Below are 23,696 nucleotides of genomic sequence, written 5' to 3' on the forward strand. Positions count from 1 at the left end.
GTGTCTGGTTTAATTCAAAGGACAAAGACATTGATGCTGTTTAGAAAACTTTGCCAGTCTCATGGCTTTAAAATATTTTATTGTAGTGGAGAGATGTTGCTGTAGGGAGACTTCTATGTCTAACAGTCCCAAATATTGATTTTGCTTGACTTATATACATTTAAAGCATCGTGGTTCTCGAGAGGAGCCATGACAAAGTATTTCCCAAATACCTTTTACCTCCAGAGCTTTCTGCGCCGCAGGTCCAAACATTCATTATCCACGGACATAAAAGTCTAAATTCCCAACTGCACGCGTTTATCCTGATTTACTCCAAAAAATAATTGTGAGGATTCTTGGAAATTTATATCGTAAAACAACAAAAAGCCAGGTCTTGGTTTACAACAGAGTAGTTTTCATCAATATATGACCTATTTAAATGGAAGGAATCAGGTGAAATGTACTATATTGTTTCTAATACCAACTAGACATTAAGGGTTTATCTCAGACCTTTTTTTTTTTTTTTTTATAGATTCCCAGTAAATATGATACTTGCTGTTTTTCAACATTTTTTTTTTTTTTTTTTAAGTAGAAAGCTCCGTACAATTACTTAAACCACTGCCAGGAAAATCCCTTCGTTCTGGATAACAAAGTAAAATTGTTTCACTTTATGGCCGGGAGCATAACCAGAAGGAGCCTAGCATCCTGGTAACACTGTTACTGTTATAAAGCTACAAAGTGTATTTTTGATTAATTTTTGAGTAAGGCAAACACACTCTGTATTCGACTTTAGTTCTCTGCCACACATGCTTTCGCATTAGTTTCACTTTTTTTTTCTTTTTTCTTTTTTCTTTTTTTTTTTTACAGAGTTCTCATACTGAAATGCATTCCAGTGGAATTATGAGCATTTTCCCATTTTACTCTTTAAATCCTTTGGCTTTTAACTACCTAATGTTGACATTTGTGAAAGATCTGAAATGTTCTGCTAGTCAGTTTTTCCACTGGCCGTTTGCAGTAGTTTGTCCCTGAAACTGCATCAGCCTCCTTCAGAGAACAGTGCAGGGCGTGAGCTCGGCCTCTATCTGGACTTGAAGGTTAATGGGGGGGCGGATATCTGGACTTGAAGGTTAGTGGGGGGGGCACTGGTCAATATAGAAGGTGTTTTTCTCTGACTGTTGAATGGGCTGTGTAGCCAAATCTCCCCAAGATTTGATGCAGTTCTGTAGGAATAGAACTTTTGAGGCCAGAGAAGTCTCCCTAGGGCCTGGCACCACTGCGGAAGGTGGTTCTTGCTAAAATGGAAAACAAGCCACGGACCCGCGAAGGGCTCAGACGGTGCAGTGGAGAGATTTGCCGTTGATTTCCTTAAAATGAAACAAGGGGAAGGACGGGTGTCAGGTTTGTCGTACATCTCACTATCGTCTCTGTCTTCCAGGGATTTTTCAAGCGAACGGTCCAAAACAATAAAAGGTACACGTGCATAGAAAACCAGAACTGTCAAATTGACAAAACCCAGAGAAAGCGTTGTCCTTACTGTCGGTTTCAAAAATGTCTAAGTGTTGGAATGAAGCTGGAAGGTAAGATTCTTCTAAACACTGCTGCCTGCTAAGTCTCCAAGGACGTAGAATTTAAAGCAACATTTTACTTATAGCAACATTATTTCCCTGGTCTTTTAACACTGTTGACAGTGATGTAAGACTTTATGCTTTGTCGGCAGAATAGTCTGAGTTTCATTTTAACTCTTGTGAAATCAACCAGGAAAAAAAATGTTAATATCAGAGTTGTGCCTCCCCCCCCCCATTTTTTTTTTGGTTTGGGGTGTAGCTGCATTTGATGCTATAAAAATAGATTAGATGAAAACAAGACTGAAGCGATTCAACTGAGAACAAATAAAACTAATTTGCAAAAATAATAATAATAATCCTTAAGTGTTCAAGTCAAAATGCCCAAGTGAAAGTTTGATTGGATTTTTTAAATAGGTGATCTTGTCATAAGTATTACTATCAATGATTCCTGAGCAAGGATTGAAGCCTTTAATTGTCTAAAGGCATTTCTCTTGGAGAGTGTCATTTTGGATGGTGTGGGAAAGCACATTTTTAAATTAAGATAATGATTGAGCCTGCAAAATAAAATTAAAAAGTGGAGAAGCAGGAACCATGAAAAATAATATTAGACAGGGACACGAGAGTGCTTCCTCAAACGCCACATGAAACTTTACATCGAAAGAGCGGAGCCAGGGCTTCAAGGGTGCAGATCGGCAGGCGGTAAAGTTAAGATGTGGCCGCTGCCCATAATTTGTAGTTCGCGGATGACTGCGGCACGTCGCTGTCCTTCAGATCCTCACCTACTGACTTGCCACAGATTAAGGAAAATGACAAAGTAATAATGAGAATTACACATCACTGACATGTGCAGGCACAAGAGTGCATTTTCTTTTTTAAGATTTATTTATTGAGTTCTTAGAGAGAGAGGAAGGGAGGGGGAGAGGAACATCAGTGTGAGAATGAAACATCAGTTGGCTGCCTCCTGCATGCCCCCTACTGGGGAGCGAGCCCGCAGCGTGGGCAGGAGCCCCGACCGGGAATCGAACAGCAGCCTTTCGGTGCAGGGCAGGATGCCCGATGAACTGAGCCACACAGGCCAGGGCAAGGGTCCATTTTCTTTGATCCAATGAGGCACAGCCTAGTTGTGTTTGGAGTTTTTCTGTTATGTGGAACCCAGACTCGATAGAAATACCCCCAAATTCCCCATAGATCTGCTGAATCACTAATAGATTCCTTCCTAACAGAAGCGGCCACTTAGATTATCATGAGAACTGTCATGTCTGTATTACTTTTAAGAAGAGCTTGAAAGGGAGCAATTGATGTATATTAATTTCTTTATCAGTAATCACTTATTTTTTTGAAGGCCCAATATTGTGATAGATGCTTATTATAGTAAGAGAACAGAGAAATAAAATGTTAAAAATGAAATGTTGTGATTTCCTAGGGTGTCACTTGATTTTTTTTCCTTAACAAAAGAAAAAGGTTGCATTTCTTTACCTGGAAGTGTGTGCTTTCTTAACTGTAAGTCACTTGGGTGCCCACTCATCCTTCCCTATCAGTGAGATGAAACAAGTGAATATTCAATAGATTATCATCCACATGAAAAACTCTATTATCTTGCGTAGTCGTCTGGATATCTAGCATTCACCATACATTTTTAATGCTGGACTAATCCGAAGATAAGAAGCTCAAAAACATAACCTCCAGCCTTTTCACACGTCCCAGGTTGTCAGGGGCTGCTGGCTTCTAATTGCCGTTGGCCACTACAGGCTCACTTATTAGACGTGGCCCAGACTCCACCCAGCGCCGGGACAGGGGAGCTGTCTTGACAGCGTCTGAAATGAATTTGCTTTAACTCTGTCCAGTTTTGCTAAAATTAAAAACAAGGACTGGTGCTGATCTGATGTGCGTTCATCGAGTCCAGGTGAAAGTCATCTTCTAAGAAAAGTCCGTTCCCAACCTTTTTGCAGCCAATTAGCCAACATGGCTTTGAAGGAGGAAGCTGTTCTAAGAGAAAATATTCACAATTTAATCCAGAAATGGGTTATTTGATATTTTGTTGCTCTCTGCAGCTTGGGTTTCCATAAAGAGAACCACAATGTAACTGGCATAATAGAAACCGATACTCTTAGAAAAACTGACACGCTTTTGAGCGATACAAAGTATCCTCTATGTGTGGCAACAATTAGGAAGTCTCCGGTCCAAGAAGGGCTAATAAGTCCCTCCGTATCCAAAATATTGTTTTTGATGATAAACACACTTGGAGGAAACAATTCGTGAATGATGAGGACAGGGCTTTGGGGGGGGGGGGAACCTTTGAGGACTATTGTAAAGAAAACAACTGCACACACCACCTCTGGTCAATTTTAAATATTTCTAAATAGCCGGCGATCTGGGGAATGCTAATAACTTACATCTTATTTATACCCTGACTTTCTTTTTTTTTCTCCCAACAGCGGTGAGGGCCGACCGAATGCGCGGAGGAAGGAATAAATTTGGGCCCATGTACAAGAGAGACCGGGCCTTGAAACAGCAGAAGAAAGCTCTCATCCGAGCCAATGGACTGAAGCTGGAGGCCATGTCTCAGGTGATCCAGGCCATGCCGTCCGAGCTGAGCATCTCCTCCGCCATCCAGAACATCCACTCTGCCTCCAAAGGCCTACCTCTGAACCACGCTGCCTTGCCTCCCACAGACTACGACCGCAGCCCCTTTGTCACGTCCCCCATCAGCATGGCGATGCCCCCTCACGGCAGCCTGCAAGGTTACCAGACCTACGGTCACTTCCCCAGCCGGGCCATCAAGTCCGAGTACCCCGACCCCTACACCAGCTCGCCCGAGTCCATTCTGGGCTATTCCTACGTGGACAGTTACCAGACAAGCTCCCCGGCCAGCATCCCACACCTGATCCTGGAACTTTTGAAGTGCGAGCCGGACGAGCCCCAGGTCCAAGCCAAAATCATGGCCTACCTGCAGCAAGAACAGGCGAACCGGAGCAAGCACGAGAAGCTGAGCACCTTCGCCCTGATGTGCAAGATGGCAGACCAGACCCTGTTCTCCATCGTGGAGTGGGCCAGGAGCAGCGTCTTCTTCCGCGAGCTTAAGGTAGGCCCGCGGTCCCCCTCAACGGCTGCTGCTGCAGCTCCCTGGGACCCGCCGCCGTCCTAATTAACCTGGGCCCGGCGCGATGTGCGTTTCGTTCGGCTCTGTTTTACGGCCTGCCTGCTTTGTATGATTTACGGAGTGGAAGAATTGGATGGCCTTGGCTTCAGGACTAGCGCGGCTTAACTTGATGGGGCTTTTCTCTTCCCTGTAGCTCTTAATTTGTGGGGATGGCATTTAATGTAAAATATAGGAAACAGGTTTTTATCCTGAAAAGTAGCATGTCTTTATTTATGATTCCCTTTAACTCAGACGGTATATGGCTGGGCACATTAAGTCAGTGTCAGACAGCGCCTAGGAAACTTTTAAGAAATTACCAAGTCAAGAGCTAGCTTATAATGGAGCCATTTCCAAAAGAAAAAAAAAGCCAACATCGAGTTGCGTTGGACCCTAAAAAATGCAGATACCGCCACGGGTTAGTAGTGTCCCATCGGTATTTATTACCTGTTTATCTTGACTTGAGGGTGGGAAGGCCTTTGTGTTTGGAGCAAACTCCACTGGGAGGTTTGCTGTCTTTGGCGGGGGGGCCGGGGGGGCCAGTGGAGAGAACTGGTCTACTTGGCTCGGGTTTTAGGTCCCATAACCTATGTCTGTCGTTGATGCTAATGGATTGGTACATTGTAAACACAGGACTTGTTTGCCTAAGGATCTCTGTTTAACTACATAATTATTTTATTTCCTGAAACTGAAGACTAGATTAATATGGGAAAGTTCTATAGACACCGGGAATCTCACAGTGGCGGCCGACCCCACCTGGTAGCCCCGTGGTTACGTTCTCGGTTTTAAAAACAAAAGTGAATTCTGGCTTTGATTTCTAAGTATATCTGTTATGAAAACAATGTCTTCCTTTTGCTGGCCTGGGGGGGGGGGGGGGGCTCTGCTGCTTTAGTACCCTGGTCACTGATCGCCTTAGACGCAGCTGGGGGAGCGGATTTTTTAATCCAGGAAAGGAGGGCGGCACACAGCAGACTTCTCAGTGAAAGGGTTTCTGTTAAAAATCGTCTGTGGAGATGGACCAGGGGCTCCGAGAGCCACGCGCGAGTGGGAGAGGAACTTCCACAGCTGTCCTCATTTAGCTCTATAATTTGTGCAGGGAAACAAGTTGTCTGAACGGATCCAAATAAGTTGGTAGAGCACCAGCGGCATGTGGTTGAGACAGTGGTGCACCCAGTCCTTTCTTGCTAATTTGAAGGTGGCTGGAGGTGGGACACTGAGGGGCCCAGGGCAAGCAGAGGGCACCGGTTAGCACCTCCAGGCCAGAGGTGAGCTGCGCCTGTGCCCGTCGGTGCTCCTCAGGGCGTTTTCATTGCAAACCAAACCTGCCTGGTGTTCTCACCTTTACAACGGTGTCTTTGAGAGAGCAGGTAAAGTCTTTGAAAATGAAAACAAAAATGACCATTTTTAGATAAGACGGAAAGGCTGGGAAATGGAACAGTGAGGAAGACACAGCCCTGCCGTCAGCCGGACTGGATTTGACCACCTTACATGTAGCACCTGGGGGGGGGGGGGGAGGCGGCAGGTTGTCTGTCTTTCTGGAAGATTCATTTTCTCATCTGTAAAATCCTGTGTGTGGTGTTTACGGGTCCGGAGGGATGGAGGGAGGAGCAATACTTCCCTTGATGAGGTTTCGAAAGGGATAAATGAATCCATGTGGGCACGGCATCCGGTGCTGGGATCCCAGCGTATAGTAAATGCTCACTAAGTGGGCGCCCTTCTGAAATTGTTATTGTTCTACGACCAGTGTGCGGAGGCTTCACAAAACACTCTATTCAGGAAAAGCCACCCGCGTGCCCCCGTTCCCAGCGGGACTTAGAGATACAATGTTGCCACATGCGTTTAGAGGAGTCTCATGGGTAATAAACAGCCCTCACTGCTGAGAAACAATGTTGCCACATGCGTTTAGAGGAGTCTCATGGGTAATAAACAGCCCTCACTGCTGCCCGCTGAGAACCTCCCGGTGACGGGCAGCGAGCTGGCGTAAGGTGAAGACGGAGCTGAGTAGGAAGAAATGTTTCCTCTCAAGGATTTTGTCATAAGACAGTTTCATAAATAACTATTAAGAAAAATACAGACACTGACGGTGTACTTCACAGATCCACAGGGAAAGAAACCATGCATCTTGTTTTTGTGTAAAAAAAAAAGGGGGGGTGTTATAGGGGAAATGCACATGGAGCCGTAGGTGGGAATTCAGGGTGCTGGGGGGAAACTATTTCTCTCCAAATTCTCTCTTTTGTCCCCCGTGGCTAAATTCTATGAGATTCTTTTATAGGGCCTGAGGTTTAATATTTGGCTAAAATATAAACACCTTTGGAAGGGACACATTAAAGCATCATTAGTCACCTATACTGCTGTGTGAGGCATGGATCCGTCTCCCATGGGATTTGAAAAGGCAAACGAAAGTCCAGACCACCGTGGGGGGGGTCCCAGGAAAGGAAGACGGGACTTGACCTCGCTTGCCTTGGGTTCACATTTGAAAGAAGTGATTTAACGGAAGCATTTTTCAGAGGAGGAAACGTAGAATTCAGAACAACTTAGAAATCGTTTAAATGTAGGGTCTCTGGGTCGCTTCCCATTTGGAGAAAGGCCTTTTCCTTCTGTTTATAAAGTTACTTTGCCAAAAGGCAGAGCAAGGCGTTCGAAGCTGGCCCAGGGACGTGGGTACCCAGTGGACTCCTCCAAGGCCTGCAGTGGGGACTGTGTTTTGCCCTGGAACTTGGTGGACCAAGCACGTCCCACTTACACACTCAGTGAGACCTTTGACTCCAAACTGCGGACCTTTGCCAGTGACGCTAAGCCGGTCTCTCTGGCTGTGAGGAGTCCGTCACCTCCATCAATCACTAAATCACCTGTAATCAGCAGGACAGATTTTCTCTGAGCCCAGACCACCCCTGGGGAGGGCACCAGTCACTTAGGAGCTACTGTCATTCTTTCTGGCCACCGTGGGGGTCGTTGATAGACTGGGTCATGTCCCCCCGCCAGCCCCTGAGCCTGGACTCTGTCCACAGCTTACTCCCCGGGAGGTGGGTTAGGTTTTACACGTGCTTGTGAAAACCGGCAGAAGGACGATAGATCGTCACTGGGTGACAGATGAGCGGCGAGGTGTAAAAATATTAGGGATGTTTCAACAGCAACGATGAACGCAGTGCCTCACCTTCCGTGCACCACCTGAGCGTTAACCCGAATCTGTCTGACGACGGCCTGTCCTCCTGACTTTTTCCCCTGTCTGGGGGGAAATAAGAGCTAATTCCAGGCCTCCCCCCACTGCTGAGGGAGCCGGTCTGTGAGTCAGGGAGCCGGCTCTCCCCCCCACACCCCCCAAACGCCGCCGCCGACTAAGGGGCCTGCAGCCTCCCCCCACTTCATCGCCCACGAGACCAGGCGTCCTCAGAGGGTTCTGGGAACCGCGAGAGAACTTCCCCTCGATAAACGCTTCTGATACACCGAGGAATAACAGAAAGTGAAATTAATTCTGCCTGAAACACGTAACCCGCGTTGCTGTGGAAAACGGGCCTGAGGCTCGGAGGTTGTGGGGTTCAGCCTCGCCGAGGCCCATTCCCAGCTCTGTTCTCTCTAACGTTGGAGGGGGCCCCCCTTTTTCTCTGGTCCATTATAGAAGCCTTTGGAGCCGAGTTTCATTTATTTTTTTGAACATTCTAGATCCCTTTTCCACGCTGTAGTTCACCTCTGCCAACCGGCACAGGGCTACAGTCTGACACTGGGTCTGCCCCAAACTGTGAGCCGGCTTCTCTAGTCGGCTTAGCCTTGTTTTCTGTGGGTGGGGAGGGGGGTGGGAGGTGTCCTCACGGTGTCCCCCCACCTCACCCCGTCCTGCTCTCCTGAGAACCGGGATCCCGCATCCTGAGTCCACCCCCAGCACCCCACGTGCTCACGTGACACCCAGGGTCACGGCGGCCCTGCGTGCTCGCTTCTCCGGATGCAGAGGGGTGACTCCAGGAAGGCGGCGAGAGGCAGGAAGCAAACTTTAAAGCGATTCCACTCGAGGGGAGAGCGGACGAGTGAGACACGCATTCCTGCCCCACCCGCCCGGCCACAGGACAGCCACGGGGCACAGACCCAGCCCGCTCAGGTTCACACGGACCTGAGGGCTCGGCTTCTCTTCCCGGGGGTGGGCCGGACGGCCTCTCGTCCTTGCGGGTTTGGAGACAAGGCTGGAACCAACGGCAGGCCTGACCTGGTCCCTCGGGTCTTCGGGTGTCAGACAGCTGCCCCCGGGACTCCCTCCAGGCAGACCTGACACAGGCGCCCCGGCCTGGCTGGTCGTGTTGAGAATCTGAGAGTCGAGCCTGCCTCCCGCACGCGTGTCCGTTGTTGGGGGGGGGGGGGTCCACGACTACAGCTTCTCGCTCACTATCCACTGAGTGAATCGGCTCTTCTCGGGCACTGCCCGGTGGTGCAGCGGCTAGTTCCTTGGTGGCAGCAGTTCCTTGGTGGCAGCTAGAAACGCCCGCCTGGCCTCGCCGACCCGTCTCCATCATGTCACCCTGTACAGAGATGCCCCGAAAGTCCACCAGGCTGGGAGGACCAGTGAGCCCCACTCTGAAGCGTCCGGGTGCCTCCTTCAGGGTGGACACCCGTGCCCGCTGCGGACTCGGGTGCCCGCTGCGGACTCGGGTGCACTCCCCTGCAGCTCGGCGTCAGGTGGCCGGGTGCCCGCAGCTGGCTGTTGGGCCGCAGTGTTAGTAGCGGTGACCCCGGCTGCACCCTGGGCTTGCTGTTCACACCCCCATGCGCTTCCTCTTCTCATTCATCTATTTCTTACCGGCTAGGGTTCTAGGGAGAGCCTGGGGCCGGCCAGCCACACCCCACAAGCCCCAGTTTACCGGGCCTGGTCGTGGTCAGGTGTCTCGACGTGAACAGGGAGCTGTTCTCCTCGCTCTGCTCCAGGTCCGCTGGCAAAGGGGCGAGAAAGGGGCATGTGCTGGGGGCCCGAGGTTTCCCTGCCGCGGGCTGGGCCCTCTCGGGCCGTGGTCTGGCTGACGCTCGGGGCAGCCCCGTGAAGTGAGCTCAGGCCTCCTCTGGTGAGACAGCGAGAGCAGCAGACCTGGGCCATTGCTGCCAAGTGACAAGCTCTTCCCCGGGGACGCGTCTGTCCATCCCTTCTCACGCGCGGGATTGCAGTGAACCCTAGAGATGCCTTGTGAATTGACTAGCAAAAGCTTTCAATACTTGGTTTTTTTGTTGTTGTTTTAAATATATGTCTTTATTGATTTCAGAGAGAGGAAAGGAGTGGGAGAGAGACAGAAACATCAATGATGAGAGTCACTGACCGGCTCCCTCCTGCACGCCCCCCACTGGGGATCGAGCCCAGAACCCGGGCCTGTGCCCTGACCCGGAATCAAACCCCAATCTCCTGGGTCCTAGGTCGATGCTCAATCCCTGAGTCACGCCAGCTGGGCTGCTAACTAGTTCTTTAACCAAATTGGTCCTTTTAGTCAAACAATCTGTTCACACCAGCAAAATTACCCAAGGCATTGGGATCAGTCTAAGGTCCAATTAGCAGGAAGGAGAAAGCTGGGGGGCTGGAGGGGGGGGCGTCAGGATGTAATCTTACCCCCCCCCCAGCTGGGAGTCACTTTAATAGGTGAGGGTTTAGGTCAACAGACAACATTTCCACTCTCCCCTGGACCCCAGAGCTCAGACAGTAGGTGACAATAGCTGCCTTCATGGAGTTTTTGCCGTGAGTCAGACAATTGTTACGTGTTTTCCCTGAGTTGTCTCATTTAATGCTAACGGATCCCCGTGCCGTGGGCGTTGCTCATGGTTTGCAGGTGAGGACTTGTCCTAAGACCCAGAGACAGGTACCAACTGGCCGCAAGTCACGCAGCTAACACGTGGCAACGCCGTCCATCCTCCCAACAAAACGTGGGCGTGGACATCTTTAGAAAACGTGCACACGTGCGTTTGCTGGGAAGTAAGGACGTGGCACAGAGGTCTCGGCCGGGCGAGCTCCCCGGGCCGCCTGCGTGCGCGGTTAAAGTCCTGAGCACGCGTCCACCTGTTTCCAGGCGCGCTCTCCGAGATGCTGGCGCGTCCTGAGGCCGCTGCTTTATTCTGACGGCCGAGTCCTGCCCGAATCCCCACAGAGGCTCCCGCCACACCCCTCCCCCGGGCTCACGGCTGCGCTTTTTGATACAAAGTAGCGACGCGCGGGAGGCTTCGCTTTATCACCTAATTAACAAAAAAGCTACTAAATATCACATTTCCACTCGTAAGATAATGACATGGATTAGGTCTGCGCGGGAGTGTTGGCAGCCGGAGCCTTCAGAAGCCTTCCGGGGGGCGCTGAAAAGCTGTCCTGTTGTTGTGACTCGCTAATCAAGTGTAACCGGGTGGCTCGAGGTGCCTCAGATGCCCCCCGAGCAGTAGCAGAGCGCGGGGGGCTCGCGGAGCTGATGAAAGGCGGTGGCGTTCTTTCAATTACAGATCTTAGGCGGGAAAGGAGCCCCCTCCCTCCCGCCGGAACGCAAGCGGCCGCGTTAGCTAGTTAACACATTGTTACAGATTTTAATTGATTCTTGCTCCAGCTTTGGAGAAAAATTCCAGATCTGCTTGGCAAGTAAATTAAGGAGGGAGGGCGCTCGGGGACAGTGATGTGCTGCTGACATTCCAGTCACGTCGGGTATTTGCCGCGAAAACCACAGCCCTCGCTCTGGGGGGCATGACTTGCTTTCTGCACCCATGCCTTGGCGCGCGTGGCCCTGACGGTCTTCGAGGGCGTTTTCTTTGGCCGCCGAGAACGGCGATTACGGTTCTGTCGGTGCAATGTTGCCGCCATGAACACGGCGCTTCCTTCCTGTCGTACCTGGGTGGCTCCACTGGAGGTTTGAGCTTTTAAAAAGAATCGAAGCGCGTTTTCCTGCATCTCACCAGATGTGGCATCCGACACTTGAAGTCCTACTGTGCGTCGGTCCCTATGCTAAATTCCCGGGGGTTGAGACAGGCAGAGCTCACCTGAGACAGGTGAGGTCCTCCAGGGCCCTTTCCTCCATGAGACTAAACTCCCTGTCGGGCGCAGCACTAAGTGGCAAGCTCCGCCCTACTCGGTGCCATACATAGGACGGGCACAGAGACGATCCCAACTATGCCACGTCCTGGTTTAGATCAGGGGGCACTGTAGTGACTCAGATTGAAAAGGGAGCCGCTTTCATTGGGGCTCACATTCTAGCCGGAGGGGAACATATATAACAATATAATAATAATAAAAGAATTGATAGAACAAAAGAGTAAGGTTCAGGGAAGGCAAAGAGCTAGAGGGGTTCGCAGAAGACAGATATGCAGAGTAGACACTTGACCTGAACTCTAAGGAACAGGAAAGAACCAGCCTGGCCAAACGTGGAGACACGGAAATAGCAGGTGCAAAGGCCCTGGGGTGGAAACTTGCTCCATATTTCCAGGAAACTGTGGAGACCAGCGCCCACAGGGATCACTGAGGGGGGAGGGACAGAGGCTCCTGCCCAGGTGCGAGAGCTTGACCAGGTCCAGGTTCGTTGGCTCAGGTTTTCTTCAGGAAATCAGAGGCGGGTTTTCAGCGATGGGGTGACTTCATCAGATTCTCTTTATAGGAAATAATGCTCTGGCTGCAGGTGGGAAATGGGTGGAAAGGCAGCAAGTAAAGGGGAGCGGGAGGCGCAGCCGGGAGAGGCCCCAGAAGCTCAGGCCAGGGTGTGGCCGTGGAGACTGCCCAAGTGGACGCACTCAGGACAGATGTGGATATAAATCCAACACAATTTGCTTAAAAAAAAAGAAGGCTTTGGCATAAAAAGATGGGACAAGCAAGACTTAGGTTTCAGCTTGAGCCTCTGAGAGCCCTTTGTTGAGAACGGAAACCAGAATCTCCAGGAGCGAGGCTGGCAAATCCCCACAAAGCTCCCTGGACAGATGGGCCCAGTTGCCGGCGCTCGTCCTGAGATGCCCCCTTAGGGAACCCCTGATGTGTCCCGATTCCCGGTTTCATTCAAGAGAACACAGCTGAACGGCCCCATGCAGATAAACCCTTAAGCTCTTCTCCAAGGCTCGGAGTGGAACCAGCCGAGACCCGAAACCCTCCCTTCAGCAGCGTGGGCCGCGCCCTCGGCGTTGGCCAGGGAGCCTGAAGCTTGAGGTTACTGTCCACTTGGTCCAGACCTCGCATGTGGTTACTCGCTGAGTGGCAGCTACGGGAAAGCCCAGAAATAGTCTGTCACGAAGGGATCCCAACGTAGGCCAGGAATTGAGACCGAGGCGTCTCGTTCGGACCTGACCCTTCCTTCCCCAGCTGACAAGCTGACCGGGTTGCTAATTGAGTCGATGGCGCTCAGGGAAATCCACGGCCCGGGACGGTTAGAGCTGGTCACCCAGGACTTTCCCGCATCTAAGTTGGCTCTGAGCTGAAGTAAGAGGGGAAATATAGGACCCCTTGGTTTCAAAGCGTCAAATGTCAGCTTTAAAAGTCTCTTTCTGAGTTCAATATAGATTCTACAGGAGAATTTGACCCAAAGTTTGAGCCTGTGCCTGGACACAGACCCAGGGTTTTTTTTCCTCCACAGTCCTTTCTATGAGGAGAAAATTCCTGGCTGGTTTAAATATCCCTTTTAAGCTTTGTCTCCAATCCCTTAGTCATCCTGGATGCCCCTTTAAGAACTTCTTCCACTTTTTTTCCTACGGTAACACGGGATATCCGAGCTATGGTTTCTCCAGAGCTTCTCTCCCCGCTATGCAGAGCTGTGGGCGGTGTTTGGATCAGAAGACAAATCCAGGGATTTATCTACAAAATCATAGATGAGCATGAATATGTCATGCAGACCCGAATCAATAACTCTGCTAATAATGAGTGTTTTATCTATGATAATGCTTAAATCCCCCCCAATTCCCGAAGGACTTCGTCTCTCACTACTAAGTAATTTACTTCTAGGCATTGCAAAAAAAAAAATCTAAAAAAAACCCCAAACAACTGATGTTGTTTTGTCCATTACCTTGTGGTTGAAGCACCTTTTTTGCAAATTCCCTCATTATCTCAACTCAGTGGCCGCTTACAGCAGAAACTGATCCCAGCTTCGCGGACCTGGGAGCTTATACCATTTAGGGAGCTCTTGGTGAGAGAAAATTTTTAAAAATGTGTGTTCTCTGAGAGAGGAGACAATACCCAGAAAATACGACTTCACGTGCGTTTGCAGTTTTCCACGGCTCTGAGCCCTGCCCCACGGCGCTGCCGGGGGCGGGAAAACCCCAACATCTCAACCATCGGCTTATGCCTGAAAGCACTTTGCCGCACAAATGTGATATTTTCCAAGCATTTCTGAGGTTAGGAGTAATTGTTTAGCTTCAACCTTCTTAAAGCAAAACAGTAGGTGCAAACGCAGCGAAAGGACACGAAACAATGGTGACCCAAATCCATTGTTCCATCCATCTGCGTGCAGGGCCCACGGAGCTGTGAAATGACCCGATGGAGGGTGGGCGAGTGTTCACATAATTGCTCCCACTTTTCCCGACTCTCTCAGTCTGATCAGCTTTAGAGCAGAGGAGGAAGATGTATTTGTATGAAAAGAGAGCTTTTGAGATTGAATGCTCTAATTAATGGCTATTTATCTCAATAGACTTTTAGATTAAAAACCTAATTGTCTCCGTTCTAGTGGATGTGGAGGTTGGGATGGAAAGCAGAGCGGAGACCCCAGGAGCCAGGGCCACCTGTGTCACTCAGCATCTCAACCCTGAGACGGAGGCAGCGCTAACATGTAGCACATCTTTCCCTAAAGGTCTGAAAAATGGATACTTTTGTTGTTGTTGTTGTTAATCTTCACCCGAGGATACTTTTTCCATTGATTTTTTTTTTACAGAGAGTGAAAGGGAGGAGGGAGGGGGAGAGAGAGGGAGAAACACACACACCGGCCAGGGCCAGGGATAGAACCTGCCACCCAGGGACGTGCCCTTGACCAGGAATCAAACCCGAGACCCTTCACGGGCTGACTCTCTAACCACTGAGCACACCGGCCAGGGTGATACTTTTAAAGTAGATGCATGGAATACCTCGGCCAGGTATGAAGGGCGCCGGGGGGGTGGGCGCTGGGGAGCAGGTGTGCATTTCTGTGCGTCGTCTCAGACACGGGGAAGAAACTGATTTACCTTGGACGTGACTGTCTTCACAAGGAAACACTTAGAAAGGGGTGGGGTCCAGCTCACTTATCGCAAATCCAGGTACAAGAGTGGCAGAAGCAAGTGCAGCAAAATTGATCTCTGGGATTCGGGACGCTTCTTGTATCAGAAAACTCATTGGCCTCCGGGGAATTCCTAGGTGGGACCATCTGTAGAGATGCGTATTCCAGGCAACAGTTGGGGGGGAGGGAGTCATTATTTTAAAAGTATCTTTATTGTTGAAAGTATTACAGATGTTCCCTTCTTTACCCCCTGTGCCATTTTAAAATATCATATTTTCTAACTGTCTTATATAGCAATCTGTTACATTTTTACCTTATAGCCTATTGGTTCATTCCCCATGATTTAGCTATAATGGCAATTTTGTTTCAATATCAAAAGACAAAATCTGAGTGATCTGAAAATACAAAAACCTACCCCCCAAAAGTGGGAGTCTTCTCATCAAAACATCTAAAGGTCAAATAAAGTTTCATGTAAAATTTGGAAAGAAAACAGTTAGTTGTGTGCCCCTCCCCCACCCCCATTGAAATCTGTTTTTGGTTCATCGGAAATGGGAGTCAAATATTTTATTGAGTCTAAATATAGGTGTTCGTATATTAAAAGAAAAGCTATTTACAGGTGATTTGTTACTAAATAAACCCTTGGAGGAACACTTTTAATTACCGAAAAGGTAAGGTAACAAGAAACACAGGAACTATAAATGAATAAGTGTTCACGGAGTCAGGCCGCCCTGGGGACTATAAATAACCCCCCAGCCTCGCCGCTATTAATAGCCTTCGTGAACAAAAGAAGGTTCCAGAAATAGAAAGGGGAGAGCATCTTGGTGAGCCTTGTATTCCACTGAGTAGGAAATGTTTCTAGCAAGCTCATGAATTTAGGGGGTTAATGGGTTGTTAAAAAGGACATTTCCATGCTGTGTGTTTGCCAAGGAAATTCTTTTACTGGCATGTTTGTGACACTGGCAGCCGATGTTTCCTCCGGTTGACACGAGGTGTGATGAGGAATTTTATCTACACTTCCTTGCTCTAGTCAGCACTGATTGCTCGCCCTTTTGTGAGCTTATTTGGTTATTAGCAGATTGCATTCGCAGAGGATCAGTGGCTGCAGCTGGAGGCTGAAGGGGGTGTGGTGCCGAGTGCACAGCCGGGACCAAGGGTCAGGTTCTCTTTTCACTCGGGCCGCCAGGGAGCTCTGTTGCCTCGGGGCAGAGCTGCGTATGGATCCCTGAGCCCATTTTCCAGACGGACAATTGCACCCAACATACAGGGAGCCCCCTTTATTCCAGGCACACTCACTGCTAAGCAGTAGGGATACAAAGTAAATAAAAAGAGCTGCGGGGGAAGGGCGGGTGCGACTTGTGAACACATAGTTACAATGTACAAAGAATGTATCGTCGGGATGATACCGGTAGAGCTCCTCCGTCTATGGAGGGGGCACAGGGCCAGGGAAACCTAGAGATGGTGCCGCTCGAATCAACTCAGTCTTGAAGGATGCCGGGGATTAAACAAGGGGCGATAACGCTTGAACTCACTTATCGTAGGAGGCCCTTGGGAGGAGCCAATGAATGGCCCAATGAAAGTGAGTTAAAAGCACAGCAGACAATATACACCTCGACAATACAGGGTGTCCCCCCAAAATGCATACATGCTTTAACAGCTGAAGATGGACTGTATGTTAATAAACACTGGCTTTATAATCATTCAAGGCGTGTGTGCATTTTGGGGGGACGCCCTGTATGTACTGCTGTGCTGTGGAACGGAGAACACACTTCTGTTTTATCTCGTTTCTATAGCAAAAGAGTGGGTGCGTGAATATTACACAGTTTCCAATTTCCGATGGTCTGTGTATTAATTTTGTTCTTTTTTGATAACAATCAGTGCAGTCACTTGAGAACTGAATGTAAAAAGTGTAGTTAGAAGTGAGAGAAACACTAATTTCAAGTACTTCTGTGGTGTTTTTAATCAATAAAGACCAGAATGAAATAAAGAAAAAAGTAACTTCCCAAATTTGGATATGTTTCCCCATGAGTAGTAAAGGTAGTTATTTTTAAAAGTCATATTTTTGGTGATTTTTGAGATACGAAATTTTGAAGATGTTGAAATTTAGTAAAAAGATTACTTTTTTAAAAACATAAATGACTTATTCTGCAACCAGGTGTGTATTCTGGTAAAAGGCCATATTCTAGGCCACATAAGGACTAGAATTATCTCTGTCCAGCAGAATTTTATTGCTCCTCATGTTCGGCCAGACGGCTCTGTGATTATTTCATTTCATGATTTATTCAAGGTATTTCTGAGTGCCTCCCACGTGCAATGTCAGACAAGGTAAACAATACATTAGACACCAGGCTCCGGTGTCCTTTTTAGAAACATTTAAAAAATACAGGCAACTCAGATGGTGACTGCCCTGCCCCCCCCCCAGCACTTCCATTAATATAAGTGATGCCATTTTTAAAATAACAGAAGCCACCTCTCTCCTCCGGCGGTACACAGCCTACTCCAGGGTGGGCTAACGGCCCCAGTGGGCATCGACGTAGAATCGGCATCGTGAATACCTTTCGCTTCCACCGTTGCTTTGGATGGAAGGAAATAAAATGCCACACACAGGAAAGGTGCAGGCGAGAGCGGGACGCCGGCTGCCCCGCGCCTGAGCGGTTCTTGATTTGGAGCCCGGGGTCAAGGGCGGGGGCGAGAGTCCCACGCGCGCCCTGTGGCCGCCCCGCCGCCCCGTGAGCCCTGCCACTGGCCTTTCTCCCAGCAGCTCCCCACAGCCTCCCTTGATCACGTCGGAGCCGGGCGGGGGGCGCTGTATTTGGGAGTCTGAGTCCCCTCTCGCTAGGTCTTCAGAAAATTAGGAGCCTGATAGGTTGACTTTAGAAAAAAACAAACAGGCCGGGCGTGGCTCAGCGGTTGAGCATCCACCTAGGATCCAGGCGATCCGGGTTCGATTCCCGGTCAGGGCACAGGCCCGGGTTGCAGGCTGCAGCCGATCAATGACTCTCATCATTGATATTTCTATCTCTCTCTATCCCTCTCCTTTCCTCTCTCTGAAATCAATAAAGATATATTTAAAAATAAAAATTAAATTAAATTAAAAAAAAAAAACACAGAAAAAAAACCCACAAGTGTATATAAAAGCTCTTCTGGTTTCGTTTGATTTTTTCTGTTTTGTTAGAAACAATAGTGTTTTTCTGCCGCGTTCGCCTTAGAATGTCTTTGGAACTCGGTCCCTTCCATTCAAACGAGAAACTCGACTCCGTAACACCTTGAAAACACACAAAATCGTCTCGGCTGCGGGTGGGTGAGGACCTTCGACGAAGACGCGTGGGCACCTCCACCCAAGGACAGAACGGACCAGACCCCCCCCCCCCTTCTTCAGAAGGAGCCCCCGTGTGGCCGAACGCGCTAGCATAACCCCGGGCCCGCTATTTCAAAAGATACGGCCCTTCCCAGCACGGTGATAACGTTTTCCTGTGTTCCAATAATAAAACCAGCCCACCAGCGACTTCCAGTTCCTCTGCCGCTGGGCGACCTGCGAGCGCCGGCCGCCCCCCGGCCGCCCCCCGGCCGCCCCCCTGCGGCATCAGTGTGGGCGTCGGAAACAGATGTCCACGGGACAATGCCATTTCTTGTCACCGTCGAAACGATGTGGCAACTTCCCCCCAACGAAATTGTTTGTGGATGGGAAAGAATGTAAGCAGTGATTCATGCCCAGGAATTTTCTTTTTTGGCCGCAGGCGAACCATATTTTATTTGTTTTAAACCGTAGGACGTTCGGATAACTGACTTCAAGAGGATCCTTTCCACGTTGGGGGGGGGGGGGGGGCGGCCGGCATTTCCTTCTGAAAGGAGGGAGTATTTTACGTGGGTTACTGGAAACGTTAAACGCCTTTCCTTGGACCTGAGAATTCAGATCAAGGGATGACGTGCCCTGCTCGGTATTTGGTTAATAACTCAGTGATGTTTATTTTGTCTCTAATGAGGATGCAGACGCGACGCGGAATCTGCATTGGCAGTAGGCGGCACTGGATGGTCTTGGTTTGAAATTTTTATGACCGTCGCAAAGGGGCGTCCACTAACCCACACTTACTGTAAGAGACGATGGATTTACCCGGGCCAATGAAATATTCATTTCTAGAGAAGCTTAAAATGTGCTTACGACGAGCCAGGGACAACACGGCCAGGCCCCCGCGCGCCAGACCCGCTGTGTCCCAGGACGCGCGCGTATCTGCCGTCTTTTCCGGGGAAGAAAACCGGACGGGAAGGCGAGGCCTCATTCTACGGCCATTTCTATATTAATAAAAAAAAAAAAAAAAAAAAATTTTAAGTCCAGAGACGGACGTCTTGGGGACGTTTCTTTCATAGCCACAGGTCGTTAGAGAACGTTTTGTGCTCTTTCAAACACATCGATGTTTCCTGCGCTCGGGTTTCTGTAGCGCAGAGAAGTTACTTTTAAGGGGCTTGAAACAAAGTCTCACTTTTCAGCAGCGGCGGCCACGGGGGGGGGGGGGGGGGGGGGGGGTCAGGTTGGGAAGCCAGGAGCCCGGGTCCCGCTTCCTCGGCTGCCCCGCTGGCCGGCTGCTGGTCGGCGCGTGGCCCCCTCGCTCCGCCTCCTGGTCTCGGGAAGGTCGCGGGTCAGGCGGGGGCACCTCTAGGACCCTCCCGGGTGAGGACGGTTTTTTTCATCTAGTTTGGTGATAACTTTTAGGTCCTCAAAGTCTGCTTTTTGGCAGCACCCCCTCGGCGACTTCCTCGAATGGAAACACCTTTGGGTACCTGGTGAAGGACATGAGCAACCCTCCCAGGTCTCAACACGCGTCATCGGGAGAGTCTGCCTGCCGTCCGGGGGCGTCGCTGGCCCCGTGAAGCCTGGGGTGGCCCCAGGGGCAGGGCCCTGTGACTGTGGGAAGAAGGCTGGAATCCTCACGTTTCTGGGAAGGCTTCAGCAGGCTTTTTGGGTTGTTTTGTTGTTGTTTTAAAATATGTTTTTATTGATTTTTTTTTCTAGAGAAAAAGGAAGGGAGAGGGAGGCGGAGAGAGAGAAACGCCCATGATGAGAGAGCCGTTGATCGGCGGCCTCCCGAACGGCCCCTACCGGGGATCGAGCCCCCACCCGGGCATGGGCCCCGACCGGAAAGCAAAGGCGACCTCCTGGTTCATGGGGTGACGCTCAGTCCACTGAGCCGCACCAGCCGGGCTACGCGGGCATTTTTTTTTTTTTTAATATATCTTTATTGATTTCAGAGAGAGGAAAGGAGAGGGAGAGAGGGAGATAGAAACATCAATGATGAGAGAGTCATTGATCGAGCCCGCAACCCGGGCCTGTGCCCCGACCGGGAATCGAACCCCGATCGCCTGGATCCCAGGTCGACGCTCAGCCGCTGAGCCACGCCAGCCGGGCTACGCGGGCATTTTTAACGATTCCACTTCAGCATCCAGACTTTCTAGTTATTTTTTTTAAAGTTGATTACTTTTATCTGCTAACGTTTCCACGGGTGGGAGAATGAAGACACGGGAGTTGGCCACCAGCACGTACTTGAAAGAGTCTCTGGGAGCACACGGGGCGGCAGGGGGGTGAGGACCTCGCCGTCCCAGTGACGGGGGCCTCGCTGGGGACAGGAAACGAGTCAACTCAGGGGCACGCGCACCCGGCACTCAGTGACCCAGGACTGCGGCGGCGGCCGTGTTTAATTTATGGCAAATTCAGAATTAAGTGCCCTCGACCCAAGAGCTTGGGGATGACTGTGCCAAGCCCTGCTGATTTTCCGCACCCGACACGGATACCGGGATGCCCGCGAAGACTGGAGAGTGCAGGCATTCAATAATAATTACAAACTGGAGATTAATTCTAATTCAGATTGAGGAATATTTAAACTGGTCATTTCCTTCCAGTTATTTTCTGTGGGTTTTTTTAAGACATTCGTAGGTAAGTCTACGGTTTCCTCAATTCTAACGTCATTTGAAGCGAGCGTTGGGCTTGACACTCTCACGCCCACGATCTCACTTGATCCTGTGCTTACTGTCACTTTATTTTTTTTTTTACACATGAGACGTAACTAAACATGTGTGACTCACCTTCGTGGAGAGTGTCAAGTGTCAGAAACATCTAACAACCCGCCTTTCCCCTGGCCCATGGATGAGCTTTAGTAAAACTTCCTTTTTACCCCCCTCACCCAAGCTTTTCGGGTCTCCCACCGACAAGGCCCCGGGCTCCCTTCCTCGTTGTTCGAATTCAGCTCCCGCCTCTGTCCTGGGGCTCAAGCGGACGCATCGGCCGCCCGCCCCGGGGACATTCCCAGCACGGAAAGGGCAGCCTCAGGAAGACAGAAACGCGGATCCCGGTGCCTGTCAGGAGTGATTTCAATTAGGACACCCCCGCCCGCCTGCTCCGAGTCGCCAGCACAGATGTTCCTGGAAGGAGGGGACGTCCCGGGAGGCCGGACGCCCGCTCCGCCCGCGAGCCGCGGCCCTCGCGGCCCCCGAGCCCGTCTTTGATCTCGGGCGGTAGTTTTCTGTTATGTCACAGAGGTCACCTGGCTCGCGTGTGACAAACTGCCTGCATAAGTCACAGTGCCAGTGGCAGAGATTTGTAACCGAGCCCCTGGTCCATTGCCTCTGAGTTATTTCCCGGGTCCGCTGCTTTACATCTCCCCTCTGTCGGAAGATGAAGAGGGGAAGGGAGCACAGCCAAGGGCAGGGTCTCATCTGAAGGACAAGGGAAACAGGTGGAAGGTTAATGGCCCCGCAGCCATTCCACCAGCCTCTCGGGCTTGATATATGGGCCGCGGGCCCGAAACGGGCATTGGCTTTCAAAGATATATTATTTCATTTGAGGAGAGACATTCCGGAGTTCCTGCATTTGTCTGCTGATGGATGACCCTCTGTCCACCATCGGTTATGGCGTGTGAGTTTTCCTTGGGCCGGCTCCTGTACATAAAATTTTTGCTGAGCTCTCCAACCTTTCTCAAGACCGGGACGTGCGCGGGCTGGCCGGCCGGCTGCAGGGGGCGGGGGGGGGGGGGGGCGGCTGTGGTTTTAGCTGTTCCCTTTCAACCAGGAGGCACGGGGAGGGGGGAGACATTTCCGTTCATTTCCGTTCATTCACCGTAACTCGGTGAGGGCGGCCTTGCCCCCCAAACGGGGGTGAAAGGGATGCTGGGGGTCAGTCAGGTGTGTCGGCCGGCAAGGTGACCTTGGGCTCAGGGCCGCAGTGGCCTTTGGTTTTCGGAAGTCGCTCCTGTGGGCAGTGGCCGGTTTGGCTCAGTGGTTAGAGCGTCCGCCCGTAGACTGAAGGGTCCCGGGTTCGGTTTCCGGCCAAGGGCACGTTCCTCAGTTTCAGGCGCGATCCCCAGGCCCCGTCGGGGCTCACGTGGGAGGCAGCCAGCCGATGTGTGTCTCTCACATCGATGTCTCTCTCTCTCCCTCTCTCTGTCTCTCTCCCTTCCACTCTCGCTGAAAAGGCGATGGAAAAAATAGCCTCCGGTGGGGATTAAAAAATAAAGATTTAAAAAATTAAGAATAAAAAAAATTTAAAATAAATTTTAAAATATTGCTTACGTGGAAGGCAGATTCCGCAAAGAGGGGTTGATGTCACCCCTGTTTTGCACCCCCCCCAAGCGTTGAACAAATGGCTTTGAAGTGATTTGGGAACAGGGGTGAAGGGACCGTTGGAAAAAGATGCTTCTACAAAAAGATCGGAGATGGATTTGCCGGCACCCCTGGGAAGTGCTACCAAAAAATACATCCGACGGCTCCGACGTTACAAATGAATCCAACTGGTCACGAGATTAATGGCACCGGCCTCTTGAATTAACCTCGTGTGGCCTCTAAGAAGCCGAATTACAGCAAAGGCGGCGAAAGTGCCCTCCCGCCGCCTCCCAACGCCCGGATTTCACAAGACTCCCGGCACACGAGGGCTCCTCCGGCGCCTCCCTCTGACGTGCTCTGAGACGGGTTATTAACTCCGTCCGGCGCGGGGCGTGTCCGTGTGAAACTTCGACTTTGTAATTCCTGATCCCGGAGACCGGCCTCGTCAGAGAGACGCCGTGATGTTTACGGGAGGCGCTAAGGAAAAGCGAGCTCTGTAAACTCACGGAGTGAATAGAAGGAGAGTTTTCCTTCCGGTTCCTCCTGTGTCCCGACGTCCTCGCGTGGGGTGACCACTCGCACCGCCGTATAAAATGTGAGAATTTGGGGGCTTTTTTATCCCGAATGGCTTTGTCCAAGGCAAAGTCTTCAGGTGGACACCGTCCCCTGATCCACACAGAGGCAGAGGTGTCCCTGAGAAGTTAATCTGGGGCCACCCACCTGATACCCGACAAGGACCAGCAGGAACTGAACTTTGGAATGAGAGGCACCTGTGCAACGAGCTACACGCTTCCCCAGGGAGAGGCCCAGCTTCGGGCCCCCTGCCCGGACGGTCAATCGTGTGTGGACAAGGTGTGACGCGTGGGATGGTCAGGACGGTTTTCCCTTGGCCTCTGGGATCCGGCAAAGCACGGGGTAGACCAGGGAGACGCCAGACACGCGCTCCCCCCGCGGGAAGGAAATCCGCGTCACCCTTTAAGGAAAACTCCAGACTCGCGCGTCATCGGAGAGCTGAGCGACCAGGGTCCGCGGTGAGGAGAACCTGCTTTTCCGCTTGTTGGTGGACAACTGGATACAAAGACTGGACATGTCCAGCCCCCGGTGCAGGGACCGGAGCTAAAACCTTCCCGGCTCAAGGGCGGGTCCCAAACCCCAACGGGCGAGCTTCTCGATCACAGAACATCTGTGGCCATGGGGGCCTCTTGTGACTTTTCACATTTGGAAAGTTACCAGCTGAACTTCAGGCGTCTTTACCTTCCTTTCCGGTGGGTCCCCATC

General features: G+C 50.7%; 1 protein-coding gene across 1 annotated transcript in view; it reads left to right on the forward strand.

Moving 5' to 3' along the window:
* NR5A2 (nuclear receptor subfamily 5 group A member 2) overlaps window positions 1-23,696 on the forward strand; it is a 64,999-nt gene that overhangs the window by 12,062 nt on the left and 29,241 nt on the right. The window contains exons 4-5 of the mRNA XM_087828850.1: window positions 1,415-1,556; window positions 3,980-4,626. Of these exons, the coding sequence (XP_087684976.1) occupies window positions 1,415-1,556; window positions 3,980-4,626 (789 nt within the window). The remainder of the gene's footprint in view (window positions 1-1,414; window positions 1,557-3,979; window positions 4,627-23,696) is intronic.

Source organism: Miniopterus natalensis, chromosome 21 (genome assembly GCF_054644295.1).
Source record: "Miniopterus natalensis isolate mMinNat1 chromosome 21, mMinNat1.hap1, whole genome shotgun sequence".
Taxonomy (NCBI): domain Eukaryota; kingdom Metazoa; phylum Chordata; class Mammalia; order Chiroptera; family Miniopteridae; genus Miniopterus; species Miniopterus natalensis.